We start from the raw sequence: 17,612 nt of genomic DNA, 5'->3' as shown, positions 1-17,612 counted from the left end.
AATATAACTGACATCGTAATGTGCCTTTTTGTCTGGGACAACGCAACATTAATCTGATGTGATGTTTGTGTGTGTGTGTGTTTGTTTGTTTTTTGTGTATATGTGTTTGTGTGCGTGAATGTGCAAAAATCCGTATATCGAAAAGACCTGAGGACAAAAACAATTTCCTTTTTATATGTTTGTTTATTGTTTTTCAATAAATACTCATTAAAGTGCAAATCATAACAGCAACATCATGCAGTGCATAACGAGAGAAAACCAAACCCCAATCACACAGAGAGACGGAGACTGTGTCACTGTGACATTCACACACACACACACACACACACACACACACAAAAAACACAATCTTATACAACTTCTTTCACAATAAGCGGTGTGCACCACGCATGTCTCGCACACATTTGGGGTATTTAAGGTTACAATGATCACAAGAACCCCACCACAGATAAACACTCACTTTGGTACAACACAGACAAGTGTGTATTTGATTAGGCCCTGTGGTGTGTGTTTCCTGCTCCTAACACACAGTCGAGTTTACATGACTAACATGCCACTGGTGGTTGCATACAGTTGTCATGGTACAGTACGATATCTGACAGTAAATAATAACAGTTACATCAGGGGCTCTTGGCTCTGACCCATGACCTCTCCATGATACTCTGCTTCATTGATCAGTATTTTATAAAGTCAAAAGCAGCAGAATCAGGAATCAATGCATAATGGGTCAAAGTGCAGTTCACTATACACACACATCAACAGAGTATGATAGAGACGACTGACAGAGGAACATGGATTAGTGTTTAAAGAGCTGTGTGTGTGTATATATGCAGTTGCATGTGTCTTGCAGCAGGGAGCAGAGTTTCTCCCTATGCTATCAAAGTAGTGTGTGTGTGTGTAGATAACGACACACAGGATGCAAAAAACACACGTTGTGTAATAAAGGGCTGCAGCAGCAGAGTAAAGAATAATGTGGCTTGCAGAAAGTCTTCACACCACCGTCTTATAAGGCAAAAATGAAAAACCATTGCAACGGGACAGAGTAACACACACGTACTCTCTTATAGGTCCAACGCTGTCCTCAGTGAACAACATGCTGTTGGATGAATAGTCATAGTCTAGACTGTTGTGTGGCTAATAACTTCACTTGGCCTCAATTAAATTATAAATAAAGACTATAAATGACATGAATTATTACATCAGTTATTATTTCAAAGTAACTTTGTAAAAAGATTTTTACAACTTTTAAAGGGACATTGTGTAACTTCTCCTATTATCTATTCACGAAAATCGATTATTTGGTTCAAAAGTCTGTTTTTCATTAATCAGTAATCCCCCCCATCAACAAACTGAAGTGTTCCTTTCAGCTCTGAATTAGCCGTTCATATCATTCATATCTACATGGAGCGGGTAAGCTCGGTGCTGGCTGCCATGTGGTGTCGCCATGTTTTTACGTTCAGTGGCAGCGTGACGGTAGGAAACCACGGAAACTCAGCGGAGACACCGGAGCTGTCGGCTCAGGTCGAGGTGGCGTCTATGAAAAGTCACCGTGGTAACACAGTGAGGAGGAATGGAGCGTTACACTGATGCTGCATTCACGTGTAGTCGGGCAGACGGCCGTCGGTAACAAACCAGATAGAAGTCGAGAGAAAGCCGGTAAAACGTAGGTCAGGTAAACAACACGACATCGCCATGACAACATATTGTCACGTGTATTGTTTTGCCTCGTGTTGACGGACCACTTGTTTACATAGAGGCTTGTTTATGCCGTTACGTGCAGCGGCTATCGTCCGTCTGCCGTCTGCCCAATTTCACGTGAATGCAGCATGAAAGATACGATTGAGTTGCTTGTGATATACAACCGCAACGCTATATGGGAGTAATTCCTACACAATGTACCTTTAAAATGATAGTGTTGTCAACCAATCACATGCCCCCACAATGAGCTCAGGTTAAAGAAGTTAATTATTTTAAAGTGTACTTCTTCATTCATGTACAGTGTCTTACTGTACATATTCATATTACTATCTGTTTCTTCATGTCTTGCATTGCAGTATATATTACATATTGTTTGAGTGTTGTTTCATAGACACTAATCTGAAGTAGATTACGTACTACTCCTCCATTCTGTGTGTTAGACTGAGAACAGCAGAAAGTCAGCAGTCCAGTGCTCTCCACCAAACACACACATATACACACAGGAGGACTCATCTCTGCAGCACTGGCTTCTGCTTTACATTCAGTCAGAAATTCTCCTGCTACAACAGCAACACACAACACTGCTGTGGTGTGAGGGACATAATGATGAGGAAGTAGGGCTGCCCCCGACCAAATAGTCGTCATTTATGGCGATTAGTCGACTAATCGTCTCATCGACTCATGGATCTATGGGACTGTTCGTGACACTACTGTGAGACTGACCACCGGTGAGTGCTTTGGGACGGGGCGGGGGCTCACGTTGAAAAACAGCAGTGATACATGCTTTCACATCAGAGTCTCCATCAGAAAACGTCTGTAACAACATTGGAAAAAGTCGCTTTTGACAAAAAAAAACAAAAAAAACTGAGTGTCACTACATCCGGTATTTGGCCCTTCAAATTAAAAGCCCTATAGCCATACAGTTCAGTCATACTGATTTTGACATAATTTTGACAAGACACGGCTCCAAATGTTTGTTTGTTTTTTTCCTGCGACCAATTGACCAAAGACATTTTGGTCGAATAAAGACTTTTTGGTCAACCAGTGCTTGGTCAACTATTTGGAGGCAGCCCTACGAGGAACACTCATAAAGTGAAGTAACAATGTGGCATCATCAACATGTAGAACCACAAACAACGGCTACAGTAAAGTGTGGTGTGTACAGATGTGCGAGAGAAATCTACAAACTGCATGAGTTTTTAAAGTGCAGACTGAACATACAACAGTGAAACACAAAGACACATACACACACACACACCAAAGCATCATGTTCAGTTTCTCATCACTTTGATCTCTGCTTTGAACTTTTCTACCAGCTCTGAACACACAAGTAGCACACAGGGCTACGCCATTTATCTGATCTCTGCTACACGCACACACACACACACACACACACACAGGCTCATGCACACACTCTCTGTATATAGGTACATTTGCACAAAATCACTGTGTGGCATTCTTTAAGGCAACTGGAGAAAGGTTTCTGTGTCTCATTGTGTCTAACAGCAGATACACACCATCTCACAGGGACCTGTCATCTTCATCTTCTCCTCCTGCTCCTCCTCATCATCACCTCATCACTTAGTCACTGCCTGACTAATCTCAACTGATACTGATACAACAAGTCGCAACTGTGAAAATAAAATATATACAAATTAGCTTTTTGCTCTGTAATTGATAAATATGCAGATTTTAAGCTCTGATTTTTCATGAGCATTTACAATTTCTTCACATTTGACAGGAGCTTAAAGGAGACATATTCTGCCCCTTTTGCACAAATTAAAATAGCTCCCAGATGTCTTAAAGACATGTCTGTGACATGCTTTGGTCAAAATACCCCAAGGATCAAACATCACAGCTCTTTTCATCCTCTCAAAACAGCCCTGTTCAGAACGGCTGGTTTCAGTGCCTGTCCCTTTAAATGCAAATGAACCACTGCTTGCCTCGCCCCTTCTACCTATACCAGGTAGGCGTGGTATTATGCAAATTTGGACAACTGAGGGAACAGCTCGTAAAACCACATGGATTTTAACTATAGGGAGTCTGCAAATTACTGATTTTTTTTTGTCAATTCTCACATTTTGGGGGCCAGAAGGCAAAACAAACACCCAAATATACATTAAGTGCCTTCAAAAAGTGATATTTCCATAATATGTCCCCTTTAATGGAGAAAGATGGAGGGTGGCTGCCTGCTCTGTTTCAAACATGACACAGCTTCTTCAGCTTACTGCGTATGTGTGACTGAGCTCCTGTCATGTCTCTCCTCCTCATGTCACTGGCCTTGTTTTTATAATGACATTCTGAACCTGCATGGTTGAGCAGCAGTTTAACGCTTAACGCTCAACTTGTCATCTCTCAGGGACTCAGGTGTAAAGGTGACGATGCATGTTGCATATTTGTTGCATATATTGAATGTATGACGTGGAAAAAATAGTCACGATATGTATGTCTAGCTCATCAAGTCATGATCGTGAAGTGGTTGTGAACAGTCATGTGACATGGTGTGTGTCTGTCCTAAACACCACATGAAGCACACAGTCAGTACCAGGAGGAGTGTTCGCGCTCCACCCTCCTGCTGTCCCTCTAGGCTCATTAATCATCTACAATCTACTCAAACTCAGGGAAAAACTTCACGTTGATGCATCTTAAAAAGACAGAACTACAGTGCTTAAAAACAAACCTCTAAAAATAAATATGGATTTGATATCTGAATAGTAATCATCTTCTTTTGTGATGTATAAAGTCTAATATTTGGTATAGCTCTGTCAAGCTTTTCAGCTGTGTAATATGACTGCAATATAAATATAATTTACATGAATAACAAAAGCTGTTTCTTTACAAACTATATCATAGAAAACCTGAAATTAAACTTTACATGTGGTTGTGTTCCCGCAGACACAGATATCATGTCAGTCTTAATCAGTCTCTAATCAAATGTTAAACAAGAAGCAAAACTGACCTCAGATCAGTGTCTGGGGGCGACTCGGCAAGACATCCTGCCAGTAAGTGTCGTGCTGAGTGATGGCTTTTCAGCAGTCGATAATAACTGAAGGTATTTGTGGGAGGAGAGACAGTGAACTTGACCTTAGCTGTGAACTGTGACTTTTCGCCTCTGACTCTGCTGGCATCCACTTCCCAGTTTTCCATTCAAGTCCCAGGATCAGCCGCGGCCTGATGTTAAAGCACCGAGACTCTGACCACCAGGACTGTGTCACAACGAGAAAAAAAATGCAATTAATCTGCCTTTCTACAAAAAGCCCCCTCTTTCTCTCTCCTCCATCTGAGGGGGAAAACACTACGCAGACATCACTTTCCACCCTGACGGTCCAACACGACTGGAACAGAGATGGAGAGGAGACAGAAAGAGGAAGTCGCTCCAAATGCGTGGTCTCCCTACATCCCAGATCTGTGGCTTGGGTAAACCCCGGCCAGATGCCTGGGCTGCAGTGAGGTCAGGAGTCGTCGGGCGTCAACGTGCGAGCGTGGTGATCAGACTGGCACACATTTCAAAGAAGTCCATGGTGTGTGATCCCTGGCGTGGGGTGAGGAGAGGGTTGCTACCCGACAGGGATCCTGGGAGAGAGGAGCTGAGCTGAGGCAGGTCGATGGCTGGGCTCGATGAGTCGATGCTCAGTCTGGGTCTGTGGAGGCCAGCGGTGGAGCCCGACCTCTGAGGAGTGGACGAACCTGATTTAAAACCCGCCGCCTCGATGATGTCATCTGGAGGTTAGTGGATGAAAATAGCAGCAGTGTTTAACAAAGGAAAGGTTTCAAACATTACACTTTTTGAAAAGTAAATACAGGTTTCATGGTCTATGAATCATAGAATCAATTCTTTGTTTTTCATTTTACTTTGTGAACAAGTTTCAGATTTTGTGTTAGTGATAATTTCTTGAGATTTCCCATCAGACTCGTGTTTCACCTCATAACCTATAGTCTTTAATTGTTGGCGCAAGCTATGTTTAGAACGGTGGAGCAGAGCCGCGAGCTGCTCAGAGCTACGCTACGGAGGCTAATGGGATTTCTTGGTTTCCCTCATCAAACACATCAAATACACAATCCAACAACTCCAAAACGCTCTGGTGGACAAGTTGTGACCTGCATTTACCACGCTATGAGATAATAACAGAGTTGATTCGAGGCAAATGCAGAGACTGCTTGCCAAAAAACTGCCCCTGATGGGAATGCGCATAAGCGGTTTTGCATGAATTTATCTCGAAAACAACATCACGTTCACTCGTCACAACTTGTCCATAAGAGCGTTTTGGAGTTGTTGGATTGTGTGTTTGAATGTTTGATGAGGGAAACCAAGAAATCCCATTACCCATTAGGTACAGGCAGTGCTGTGTGTATAGAGTCTATATTCAGATTACATTAGAAGACAGATGATGTGCATCCTGATAACTTTGTTCAGAACTAACCATCAATGCTCTTGAAGTCCAGCAGGTAGGACCTGTTGTCCACCTGGTACAGCTGCAGACTCATTTTCACCAGGTTGCCGGTCACTGGATTCTTCCTGCGCACTCGCAGATGGTACGGGTTCACCACCTACAACACAAAGCAGCAGGGGATCTAGTTTGTTTTGTATGGAGACCTATGAGTGTACTGTATGTAAAAGGAATATCCTATCACCTTCCAGTCAAAGTTGAGCTGTTTCATAGCCCTGTAGACTTCAGCCATGATATCGTAGGGTCTGCTCTGACTCCTGATGCCCAGGTGCCACTTGGCCTTCTTCACTGCCAGGGGTTTGGGCCGAGTGGTGTTAAGAGCGTCAAGAGGACATCGAGCCTTGGGGCTGTCGGCCAGGAGTGGAGGCATCCTCTCTGGGTGAGGTTTGACCCCGGGGGGCAGCGGCATGCCCTCTTCTATGAAGGAGCCCTGGGGGGGACTGGAGGCCAAGTAGAACTCGCTGGCCTGGGTCATGATGCGCCGGTTGTCTATGATGAGGTGATAGGCCACTGCCAGCTGATCCTGGGTGGACAGAAGGAGGACAGACAGCAGGACCGACCATCAGATTAATGAAACATTGGATGCGTTAAGTACTTGTTTGTTTTTTTCAGTCTGGACTTAAAAAAGGAAGCTTTATTACATTTCTGATTCAATCCGTCAGTTCTCAGGGGTTTGTTTGAACAAACACAAGAACAGGGCAAGTATGGCAGAATGACCAATGACAACCACAACACTGAGTAATTAAAGATGGCAGAGCAGTAATTTCAGTAAAATCCATGTCATCAACAAACTGATAAAATTGAATTCTAAAGGAGACTTTTCAAATCTGTCTTCGAACAATATTGATGAGACCTTATAAGACAGTAGGTAATCAATGTAACTGTCCCTTTTCAAATGAATGTGACTATTCTGAAAATATCTTTAAAGGGGACATATTATGGAAATATCACTTTTTGAAGGCTCTTTAACAGATATTTAGGTGTTTGTCTTGCCTTCTTGCCCCCAAAATGTGAGAACTGACAAAAAAAAATCTCTAATGTGCAGGCTAACTAGGTTTCTAATTTGCATAATACCACCCCAACCTGGTACCGGTAGAAGGGGTGGGGCAAGTAGTGGTTCATTTGCATTTAAAGGGACAGGCACTGAAACCAGCTGTTCTGAACAGGGCTGTTTTGAGAGGATGAAAAGAGCTGTGATGTTTGATCCTTGGGGGATTTTGACCAAAGCATGTCACAGACATGTCTTTAAGACACCTGGGAACTATTTTAATTTGTGGAAAGGGGACATAATATGTCTCCTTTAAAGATTGTTTGACTGTGACCCCAAATGTGTCCATAAAAACCTACAAACTGTACATACATACATGATCTTGTAGGGTAAATTTTAACAATGAATTAGATTTATGAGTGTACCTGTGGATCTCCACTGTAGAGGCTGGACATGACCTCAGACTCTGTGCATTCAAACTTCTCACACACTTCTCTGACGGCCTCCTCATCAAGGACTGTGGAGTCATATGAAGGGTCTTCAGGGAACAGGTAGCCTGGCAGGTCCTGCTTGAACCACTCGTGTTCCCTGACGGAAGCAAAATACTGTCAGCTTGTCATGCTTCACTTTGAACCACAGTGCAATAATGGTTTTGTTCTTTAGTGAATACTATAGTATGTGACATTTCAACTTGTCAGCATGCATGTCTGTTTTGGTATCAACACCCAGGAAACAGGATTGTTTAGGTTACAGGGCTACTAGTGAATGGAAAAGAGAAACTGCAGAACATGTTTCACATCTAACAAGCCACACCTCAGTTTGATTTAATTTTGAAAAGATTCAAGAGATGTAAGGAGAATAAAATAATGGACAGTTCTAGACACAGACAGCAGAAAATATACTGTATGTATATGTATTTCAGCCACCTAAAATCCCAACATCAATTGCACTGTAAGCCAATTTCTGAACATTTTCACAGCTTTATCTTGCTGTCAAACAGCCCTTTCATTTGGAACGACATTTTCGGAACCACTGAACTTCCATATTCCTGTGCACAACTCACCCCATGTACTGATTTACACCACAGATCAGCTGAGTCATACGGGATTGTGTGACAGCAAGGTACAACAGTGAAAACTCTTCTACTTGCTGTGGACATGTTTTCTGTTGGCTATAGTGCATTTTTTCTTCTGTCCTTGTCCACAGCAGTACATCACTCAGCCTCTGTGCCTTCCTTCTGTTCTGCCTGCTCCTCCAAACTAGTATGGCACTGACCTGACTCTACTGCAGGTGATACACTGACTCAGGATAAGTAACCCACAACAAATAAACCAAACTACCACTTAAAGGTCACTTGAACCAGCAGAGTGGGGCAGGCACCTGATGTCTTTGATGGTGGCTCTCTTCAGAGGATCGACCTGCAGCATGAGCATCAGCAGCGAGGCCACGGAGCGGGTCAAGTACTCGGGGATGTAGAAGACGCCTCCTCTGATCTTCTTGAACAGTGTGGGGACGTGCTCGTCGTCAAAGGGCAGAGTGCCACAGAGCAGGGCGTACAGGATCACGCCGCAGCTCCAGATGTCCACTTCTGGACCTGCATAGAGCCTGACAGAGCGATGAGAGGATGTGACACGCAACAAACAAACACATCAATCACAATGTGTGACAGAGCAGAAAAACATTTTCTTTTAAGAATGCATAGTTGTTATTTTAATTGTGTTTTGGGAGACATATGTGACAAGCATGTCTTGAGTGATTTTAAACACATTAAATAACATTAGCTGTTTATATATTTATTTAAAAAAAGGTAAAAATGGAATGCTAAAATTAAGTGTTACTCAAAAACCCACACATTGGTGCAGGACACATATTTTGATTAGCTTATTTGAATAGACATGTGAACATCTAAGGCAAGTTTTTATTTCTGGTCTTGACTGCCGGACCTCTGGTACTATTGATGTAAAGAGCACACAATTCTGAACAATTATAAATGATTTTTGCAAAGGTTGTGTACATGATTGAAGTAGATAGTGATAGTACATTGTTCAATTACTTGATTGAAAGAAGAACCATTTACTATTTTTATTTTTATTTTTTTAATAATATGACAATTACGTAACTGTATACTGTATGTGAATGTAAATGCAAAAATGGAGGGGAAAAAAGCTACATTTTTAAATTAAATTCACTAAAATTAGGACTTTATGAAGTTGTGATGGATACGCTCTCAGTTTTAAATTGAAACAAACAAACAAAAACAACAATCCTCATATCACTGTGTAATGAAAATAATGGTTAGTTCCAGCTCAATGTAATGATCATGCAGGCCTGGTTCATGCATATGATTACACACACCTTCCTGAGATGACTTCTGGAGCAGCATAGTTTGGGGAGCCACAGCTTGTACGTAGAAACTCCCCATCTGACATCATGTTTGACAGACCTGTCAGCCAATCACATGACACACACACACACACGTTAACACCTTTCTTTCTGTCTTTACTTTGACAGTCCCACACACAACACAAACAACCCTCTAATACCGTGCTATCGCTGTGTTGATACACATAGGTTAAAGCCAGTGCAGGCCACCACAGGGAGGGTGAGAATTACACACTAAGGACACCGCTGATATCTTCATCCTCCTTCACCCGCCAAGATGCTAAGCTCTGAACACAAAGCTCGTTTAATTGGATGAGCCTCTCTCCCCGCCTGCCAGGGCCACGGATGAACGGTAAACACCAGACGCTCTGTGATGTGCTGACCTTCTCTTTATCTTCCCTCCCTGTTCCCATAACATTCCCTCTCTCTCTGCTCACCAGTGTCTGCTGCTCTCAGCCAAAACACTTCTCCTGCTGTACACCCCTGCCGCACCCCAACGATTCCTTCCCTATCAGATGACACTGGGCCTCAAGGCTTCCTGCCAGACTTGATATGAGACCTGGCCGTTGCTAGGGGAACTTTCTCCACCCAACGCACCCTGCTGGCCACAGGGATCTTTGTATGTTTCTCAAAATCTTTCTTTTATGCTTGCATCGGTGCAGTCTCTTGACCAATTAATAAGACAAATCTACCACAATGAGTAAGAATCTACAGTGAATAAGAAAGACAGAAATTAAAGGAGAATTCCGGTCATTTTCTAAGTAACGCTCTACAGCTCTAGGTCCCCGAGTGCAACCATAGGAAAAAATCCAAGAAAAATATGTGCAGACTGGACCTAGTTCTCCTGCTGGCTGTGCTACACTGCAGTTAAACAGCCAAGTAATGGGGGCAGCGACTTTGGCCTCTATTATGCTCAAAATATCACTTTTTTATGGGAAAAAAGCAGTTATATTCATGTTTTTTTCCCATTCCAAATCATTTTTTTCCTCCTAAATCTATGTTTTCCTATCGTTTTTGTCTCTGTTGATATGGAAACAGTCCCGAGCTCGCCAGTCGAGTAGTAAGGTCTACCCAGGAAGCTAGAGTAAACAGAGGTACGTGATGAAAACACACAGTTAACACTGCTCTCTCATATTAACAGAGTTATGCACACTCAGTGTTGTGTGGTAAGGAACTGGTGGATGTTGCAAAGCATTTCTATTGATATTTTGAGCGTAATAGAGGCCAAAGTCGCAGTTAGAAGAACTGCCCCCATTACTTGGCTGTTTAACTGCAGTGTAGCGCAGCTAGCAGGAGGAGAGCTAGGTCCGGTCTGCACATATTTTTCTCCGATTTTTTTCTATGGTCGCACTCGGGGACCTAGAGCTGTAGAGCGTTACTTAGAAAATGACCAGAATTCTCCTTTAATTCTTATCTCAACAGGTGCATGATGTTGATTTCACTCAGTAGGTGTGTTATTATTCCATTTCGTAAAATTGCAAGTAGCTGTCACTTTCCATTCAGCTCTGGCACAAACTCTGCCTCTCTCGGTGTCTTACCCACCCTTTAACATTCACTTATGCTCTGTTGAGCTTTCTCTCTCTTATTAAATTCCCTCACAATGCCAATCCTTTTGCTCCTCCCTTGAGCGAGAACTGTTTTCGTTGCGAATCCTACCAAAGTCGGCGATCTTGGCGTTCCTGCTGGCATCCAACAGGACATTCTCTGGTTTGAGGTCTCTGTGGACCACCATGTGCCTGTGGCAGTAGTCCACAGCTGAGATTATCTGCTGGAAAAGACGGCGAGCTTCTGTGTCCTCCACCTAAAAGATGTAACATTAAGAGACACAGCCAATAGCTGGTGTGAGCGAGAGTATTACAAAAGATGCTAATACAAGCCCAGGGCACATGTGTGGAAAGAACAGTGGATAAGCTATACACTGTTGCTGCCCTTTTAAATTTATCATGTTTGGGTTTGGTCATGGGGTGTCTGTGATTCGGGTCCCTGATTAACTAAGATTATTCTAATAATAATGATAATACCAAGAGGTCATCTGTGGTTGTGAGGACAAAACGTGGTTTGAAATCATCATAGTGAGGACATTTTGGCCAGTGCCCACAACTCTAAAGTGTTAAGACCTAGATACGGTTGGTGAATGCATTATGTCCACTAGTGACCTTGCAGCAAATGGAAAAATTTAAATAAACATATAAATGTGATTAAAGTTGGGGCATTTATAGCTCTCATAATGGTGGCTGATGCAAACAACTGAAAGTATGAAATTATATTACTTAGAAGTTTACATCAGTAGTTTAATCTGAAAATATGTTTCGGTGACAGGGACAAGACAGGGATGTTGCCTTGGGTCAAATTCTGGTTTTATAACATCAATAAATAAATACAATCACCAAACTCATCAATGAAAGACAAAGATTGAGAGGATTTCATCTGGAAATGTAAAATGATCCCTCAGAGAGAAAGTCAGCCAGAGAGGCTATCATTCTATTAAAGCTCAGTGTGTTGAAAGTGCCCATCGGCTTCCCTGTCAGTCAGTCAGGACAACTGGCCCTGCTATTGTTGTTCAGCCAAAAAATACAAGAGCTCGAATCTTACTGAGTCACTGCAGAGTAATCACTTAATAAAATAATCTTGTAATAAGTGCCTAAAATATCCAAAGACTTGAGAATGCCAATCAGCAGTGTTCAAGATCTCATAAAAGTGGAAATTGAGGGGTTCTGTTGATATCAAACTACGGTTTGGTACCATCAAAAATTTGTTGGTCAGACTCTCTGATGATCAATTTATTTTTAATTTTTTAAATGACTGTGTTATTTTGGGATGTCTCAACAGTTTAATTTGATAAGAGAAATGTGTTTTGCCTGATCACTCATGTTTTCCTTACAGAATGGTACACAGTTACAAAATCTTCCAGGGTATGTAAACTTATGAGCAAAACTGTGTATATATATAATTTTATTTTTTTTAAGTATATTTTTTGTGGGATTCGAACCGGGGTCGCTGTAGCCGCTACATATGGGGCGCTTGCTCAACCTACTGCGCCACTCAACGCCCCGCCTAATATACACTGCTCAAAAAAATAAAGGGAACACTTAAACAATACTCCAAGTATATCACACCCGTGTGAAATCAACCTGGGATGATAATTTTGATTTACATTGATCATTTTTATGTTATTTTGTTCTCAACACACTCTACTATATATTGAATAACGATTTTCAACTGCAATATTTCATTAATTGAGATCTAAGATGTGTTGTTTAAGTGTTCCCTTTATTTTTTTGAGCAGTGTATATTAGTGCCAAAATTGATCCGTGGTTAGTAGTGATGGGCTATAATTTCTAATCACTCAATGATAAGTGCACTATTATATGGGAACTCAAATGAATCAATAATACTGAGAGGTCTTACCCGTCCGTTTTTGCAGATGTAGTCGAACAGCTCCCCTCCAGACACATACTCCATGACCATGAAGAAATCTGTGGGTGTACTGATGACCTGGTACCTGACATACAGACATGCGTTTGTGCTGATTGGACTCCCTGTTTCTTTCACATCATAACCACATCAAACCATAACCATAACATTGGGCATTTATCTCATCTCCACGTCTCTAAACCAATTACTTTTTATTACTTTAAATAATGCACAGCCTTAATACACAGAAACAGCTACACAGAAAGGAATTAATAAGCTGTGATATATGGCTGCTGAGTGTGGGCATTATTTTCATAAAAGGTCAGGTGTATTAAAATACAGGCCTGATCTCATGAATGGCTGCTCATGGGAGATTCTACGCTTTATCACAATCTAATTCATTCCTGTCAAGCCAGATGCAGCACCACACAGGCGGCACCGGGGGAAATATAAACACAAAACAATTCACTATTTCTTCTATCTTACCAAGACAGTGTGTGCTTCTAGAAAATCTAAATAGTGACAACGCTTGAGAGAAACGTTTATGACATCTGGTCATATTCATTTCATGCTGCTCTTACAAACAGGGCCAATACATCAAACAGAATGTGATTTTTCTCAGTTCTTCGTCTGTGCTTGCAGATCTCTGAAGCAGTACAAGCAGACTGTGTGTGTGTGTGTGTGTCTTTTTTCATGAATGTATATGTCCGTGACACAGTGTTCAACAGCACTCCAGCTCCTAACCTAAGAGCTCACATATCTGCCATAGCTTACAGTGTGACGGTAGACTAACACTCACCCTGGCCTAAAAATAACACAGAGGTTGTAGAAAGGGACAGAGACGTGGTCTGACAAGGAAAAAGGAGCCAAGGAGACAGAGTAAAGTAAAGACAAACTAAAAGAGAACAGGAGAAGTCTTAACACGGAGATGAACACAGGGATTTAAAGGGATAGTTCAACATTTTGGCAAATTGGCCGATTGCCATAATCCATATAGTTTTAGGAGTAGGTTTGTTACCTTTATTTGTTGGTGCAAGCTATTTTTAGAACGGCGGAGCAGAGCTGTGAGCTGCTCAGAGCTACGGTACGGAGGCTAATGGGATTTCTTGGTTTCCCTCATCAAACTCATCACTACAATACACAATCCAACAACTCCAAAACACTCTGGTGGACAAGTTGTGACCTGCATATTCACCAGGCTATGAGATAATAATAACAGAACGTTGTAGCTTGCACCGACAATTAAAGGTAAAGAACCTACTACTATGACTATAGCGATTATCGCAATAGGCCAATTTGCCAAAATGTTGAACTATCCCTTTAACAGGAGCAAGAATATCAGCAACTTCTATTATCTCTCATGCGGAGATTTGTACTGAACACAACATACTTCTTTATCTAGCTCCAAGCCTCTCCATGTGTGCATATTTGTGTGTGTGTGTGTGTGTGTGTTGGCATGTTTGTGTGCTCTACCTCCTGGGAGCCCATGGGCATGCTCAGTGCAGCGCAGCTGTAGTAAACAAACAGGAACAAGAAAAGCATGCCACAACACACAGAGAGAACTCGACAGAGCAGAAGGCCCACATTACAGCAGCCACTTCTTCAACAGATCTGTGTTATCTCTCTGTGCAGTCTGTCAGTACTGAGAATCCTAAATCTGATAGAAGGATGTGTGTGTCTCTCTCATACTTACAGCTTGATGATGTGTGGGTGTCTGAACAGTTTGAGATTCTGGATCTCTCGCTTGATCTTCCCCACGACATCTAGACTACGGATCTTCTGCCTGTTTAAGATCTTCACAGCCACTTTATGGCCCGTCAGCTGATGCTCTCCAACTGGAAACAACAGAAACCAGACATGAAGCAGATACACAACACTCATGATGACAGACTCACACACAAGCTTACACAGGTGGTTAGAAACAAGGTAAACAAAACAGAAAGGGTAGCTTAATAGGACAGGGTTAAAGCTTGATTTCTAAACTGATTGCACTATAGGTTTAAGTATAGTACAAGTGAATGAATAGTGTTTTAAATCCCGCTTTTGACTCTGCTACAGCCTTTATTTACTGGTCATGTCTGTTTGGGGTTAGGCTATGTGGAGCTCTCTGTTTACTACTCACAGACCCACAACAAGCACTATAGCATCAAAACAAACTATTGTCACTGGCAAATTACATACTAATATAGTACTAGATATTTATTTTTTTTAGTGATAGGACTATAAACTTGTATTGAATTCACACATGGTTTCCCGTGGACGGACTTTAAGCTCTTTAAAATTGAGTTATTATTTTCGTACATCAATCGCTCTGTCTGGAAGTAACCAATTCACTCTGTAGCCTATTCCTCCGCGGAGTGCGGACAAGGACAAGTAATTTATTTTATTGAAGTGACGCAATAGTTACTACTTTTCCTGGTAATTAGTTACTTTTATTATGTAGTAATTCAGTTACTAACTCAGTTACTTTTGGGGGGAAGTAACTAAGTTACACCGGAAAAAGCCCCCCCCCCTCAGCTAAGCTAATACACAGGCGGGGTTACTGTGGAGTGAAAGCTCACAAGGTCAAGCTGTATCCGAAAACCAGCCAAGAAAAACTGAGATATAACTGCTCAGCTCAAACTCAGCCCGTATAATGTGGTTCAGCGACGGAGACGGTTCTCCACAGCCCGTCGCCTGGGTAGCAGCGGGCTAAGCAGCGGCACCGTTTACAAACATTAGGTCAGTCAACAACATTAGGCTGCTCACATGGTGGGGTCTCGGTCAAGCTGCGAGCTTCTCAGATGTCCTTTACCCTAAGACAGGGCAAATACACCGACCACAATATGAAGCCTTCACGGTTTGACGTTAAATGAAAATAACCGGGGGTGGACTAGACTTCTGCTTCAAGCCGTTACCCCCCCCAGGTGAAGACAGACACCTGCCGTGGCTGATAACCGTCTCTACGGACAGACGGGGGCTCCGGTGGAAGAATTCGACTTTCAAGCGGCCGGATTCTCGGAGCGTAGTTACGCTGTAAAACCCTCCCGTCGCCGCCGTAGCAGCGGAGAGCTGCGCCAACTGCCCACTGACCACCGGCAAGTTCAGCGCTGTCCGCGGAAGGGGGGCGGCACGGAGACTACTTCACATTACTCCGACCCGAACGCACAAACGTACACATGAAGCACGGCGTGGCACAAAAACACGACTTAACTCTTCACTTTGCCGAACGTCCCCACTCCGAGCGTGTCGCCGAGGATGTAGTGGCCGATTTTTACCCTCCCTTCGTGTTTCTGTTGTTGCCGCTCTGCCATCTTCTCCGTTACCGACGGCTGGCTGAGCTCGCTCGGTGCGGTGAGTGTGCTGCTGCCTGCCTGCCTGTCTGCCTGCTGCTTGCGGGGCGCACACAGAGGGGCGGGGCACCGCACTTCTCCTCAGGAAGGACCGGAGCCACCGACGGCTTTGCCCGGTAAACCGCGCTCTGCCAGGTTTACTGTTAGTACCGCAGAGGTGAAGGGCAGATGATTAATGTAGTTAAAAAGAGCACGGGGGGAAAAAAAAACAGGGGAAACCAACAGCTGTGCCTGTGGCGTCAGTGGAACCTGCACGGTGTGAATTGGCATCTCCCACCGAGGTGTTGTTGTTTTGAGTTATGCCCCCCGGTCGATAACCTGCCCTCACATAACTAGTCAGGACAGATCTCTGTATTGTAGGTTACACAGTCTATTTAAAGAGCCAGCTGTAAAAACCTTGGTGGTGATGATGGAGACCAGCTGCTCTTATATGAGGTCGCCTAGTCCTTTTTTTTTTTTTTTTTACTTAGCCGATGCTTCAGCACCAAAAAGATTGACCCCAAGTGACCATAGTTCCAACAAAATAAAATAAATAATACCGTAAATAGGCTAAACAAATAAGAGTTTTTATTTGTTTATTTTTTATATATATACTGTATATTATTATTATTAGCATTTTCTCATAAAAAGGTTAGGCCTACTTAATGTCTCAGAACAAGACTGCTCTGAAACTCCTTTTGAAGAAAATGTGAAAAGGAGACAGTATTGAATGTCCACAGAATAGCTTGGACCAGCAGGACAGTGACAGGTGCTGACCACAGCTTGGGCCCTCAGACTGGACTGTCATTGATTTCTTCTGTCCATGCATCTTACGTAGGCTGTGTCCCTCCTGCCAAGCTAGCACACCCATACGGGGCCTAGATGGGCTCCATCAGGCCTGATATAATTTTATCCGCAGTTTCCATGGAGGCCCCACATGTGTTAGCGCTGATGGGCTGATGAAGGGCCCTTGTTGGGCTTCATGGGCAAAACCTAGGCTATATTCTTCCGGGAAACCCATGTGGGGACCAACACCAACCCATTTTAAAAGCCCACTCTGAGCCCATGCCCAGTTGAAGCCCATGTAACCCAAGTAAATCCCATGTGGGCCTCACTTGGATGTGTTGGCTGGGTGACTGCACCCATTCAGTTCCAAATGAAATAAACATATAGCCTAAATTGATAAATAAAGAAATAGTTGACCATATTCTATTATATTTAGGGTATAGAAAAAAACGATCGAATAATAAGGACGGAAAAGTGATCAATAGACTAGATCAATAGACTATTGAGTTGCAAACCCATTCTGCAGCCTGACCCCTTGAGGATTGAGGTGAGTTGTTCCTACTTAAGCACTAGATGGCGGTGTGA

The 17,612-nt window shown here is 42.8% G+C and overlaps 1 protein-coding gene across 2 annotated transcripts; it reads right to left on the bottom strand.

Moving 5' to 3' along the window:
• Positions 1–163: 163 nt before the first annotated feature.
• prkaa2 (protein kinase, AMP-activated, alpha 2 catalytic subunit) lies at positions 164–16,442 on the bottom strand. 2 transcript variants are annotated; one of them, XM_085773414.1, is made up of 10 exons: positions 16,124–16,442; positions 14,624–14,765; positions 12,925–13,018; positions 11,173–11,317; positions 9,490–9,577; positions 8,515–8,739; positions 7,560–7,722; positions 6,331–6,669; positions 6,120–6,246; positions 164–5,418 (listed from the first exon to the last, which is right to left on the bottom strand). In XM_085773414.1, the coding sequence occupies exons 1-10, from the start codon at positions 16,221–16,223 to the stop codon at positions 5,168–5,170; spliced, it is 1,674 nt and encodes a 557-aa protein (XP_085629540.1). In that variant the 5' UTR covers positions 16,224–16,442; the 3' UTR covers positions 164–5,167. The 2 variants fall into 2 exon arrangements, with proteins under 2 accessions (XP_085629540.1, XP_085629541.1); XM_085773415.1 differs by lacking the exon at positions 16,124–16,442 and adding an exon at positions 15,679–16,030.
• Positions 16,443–17,612: the final 1,170 nt, after the last annotated feature.

This window comes from Trachurus japonicus, chromosome 4 (assembly GCF_045865225.1).
Source record: "Trachurus japonicus isolate A0001 chromosome 4, Traja_1.0".
Lineage (NCBI taxonomy): Eukaryota > Metazoa > Chordata > Actinopteri > Carangiformes > Carangidae > Trachurus > Trachurus japonicus.
This window is presented reverse-complemented; position numbering and strand designations above follow the sequence as displayed.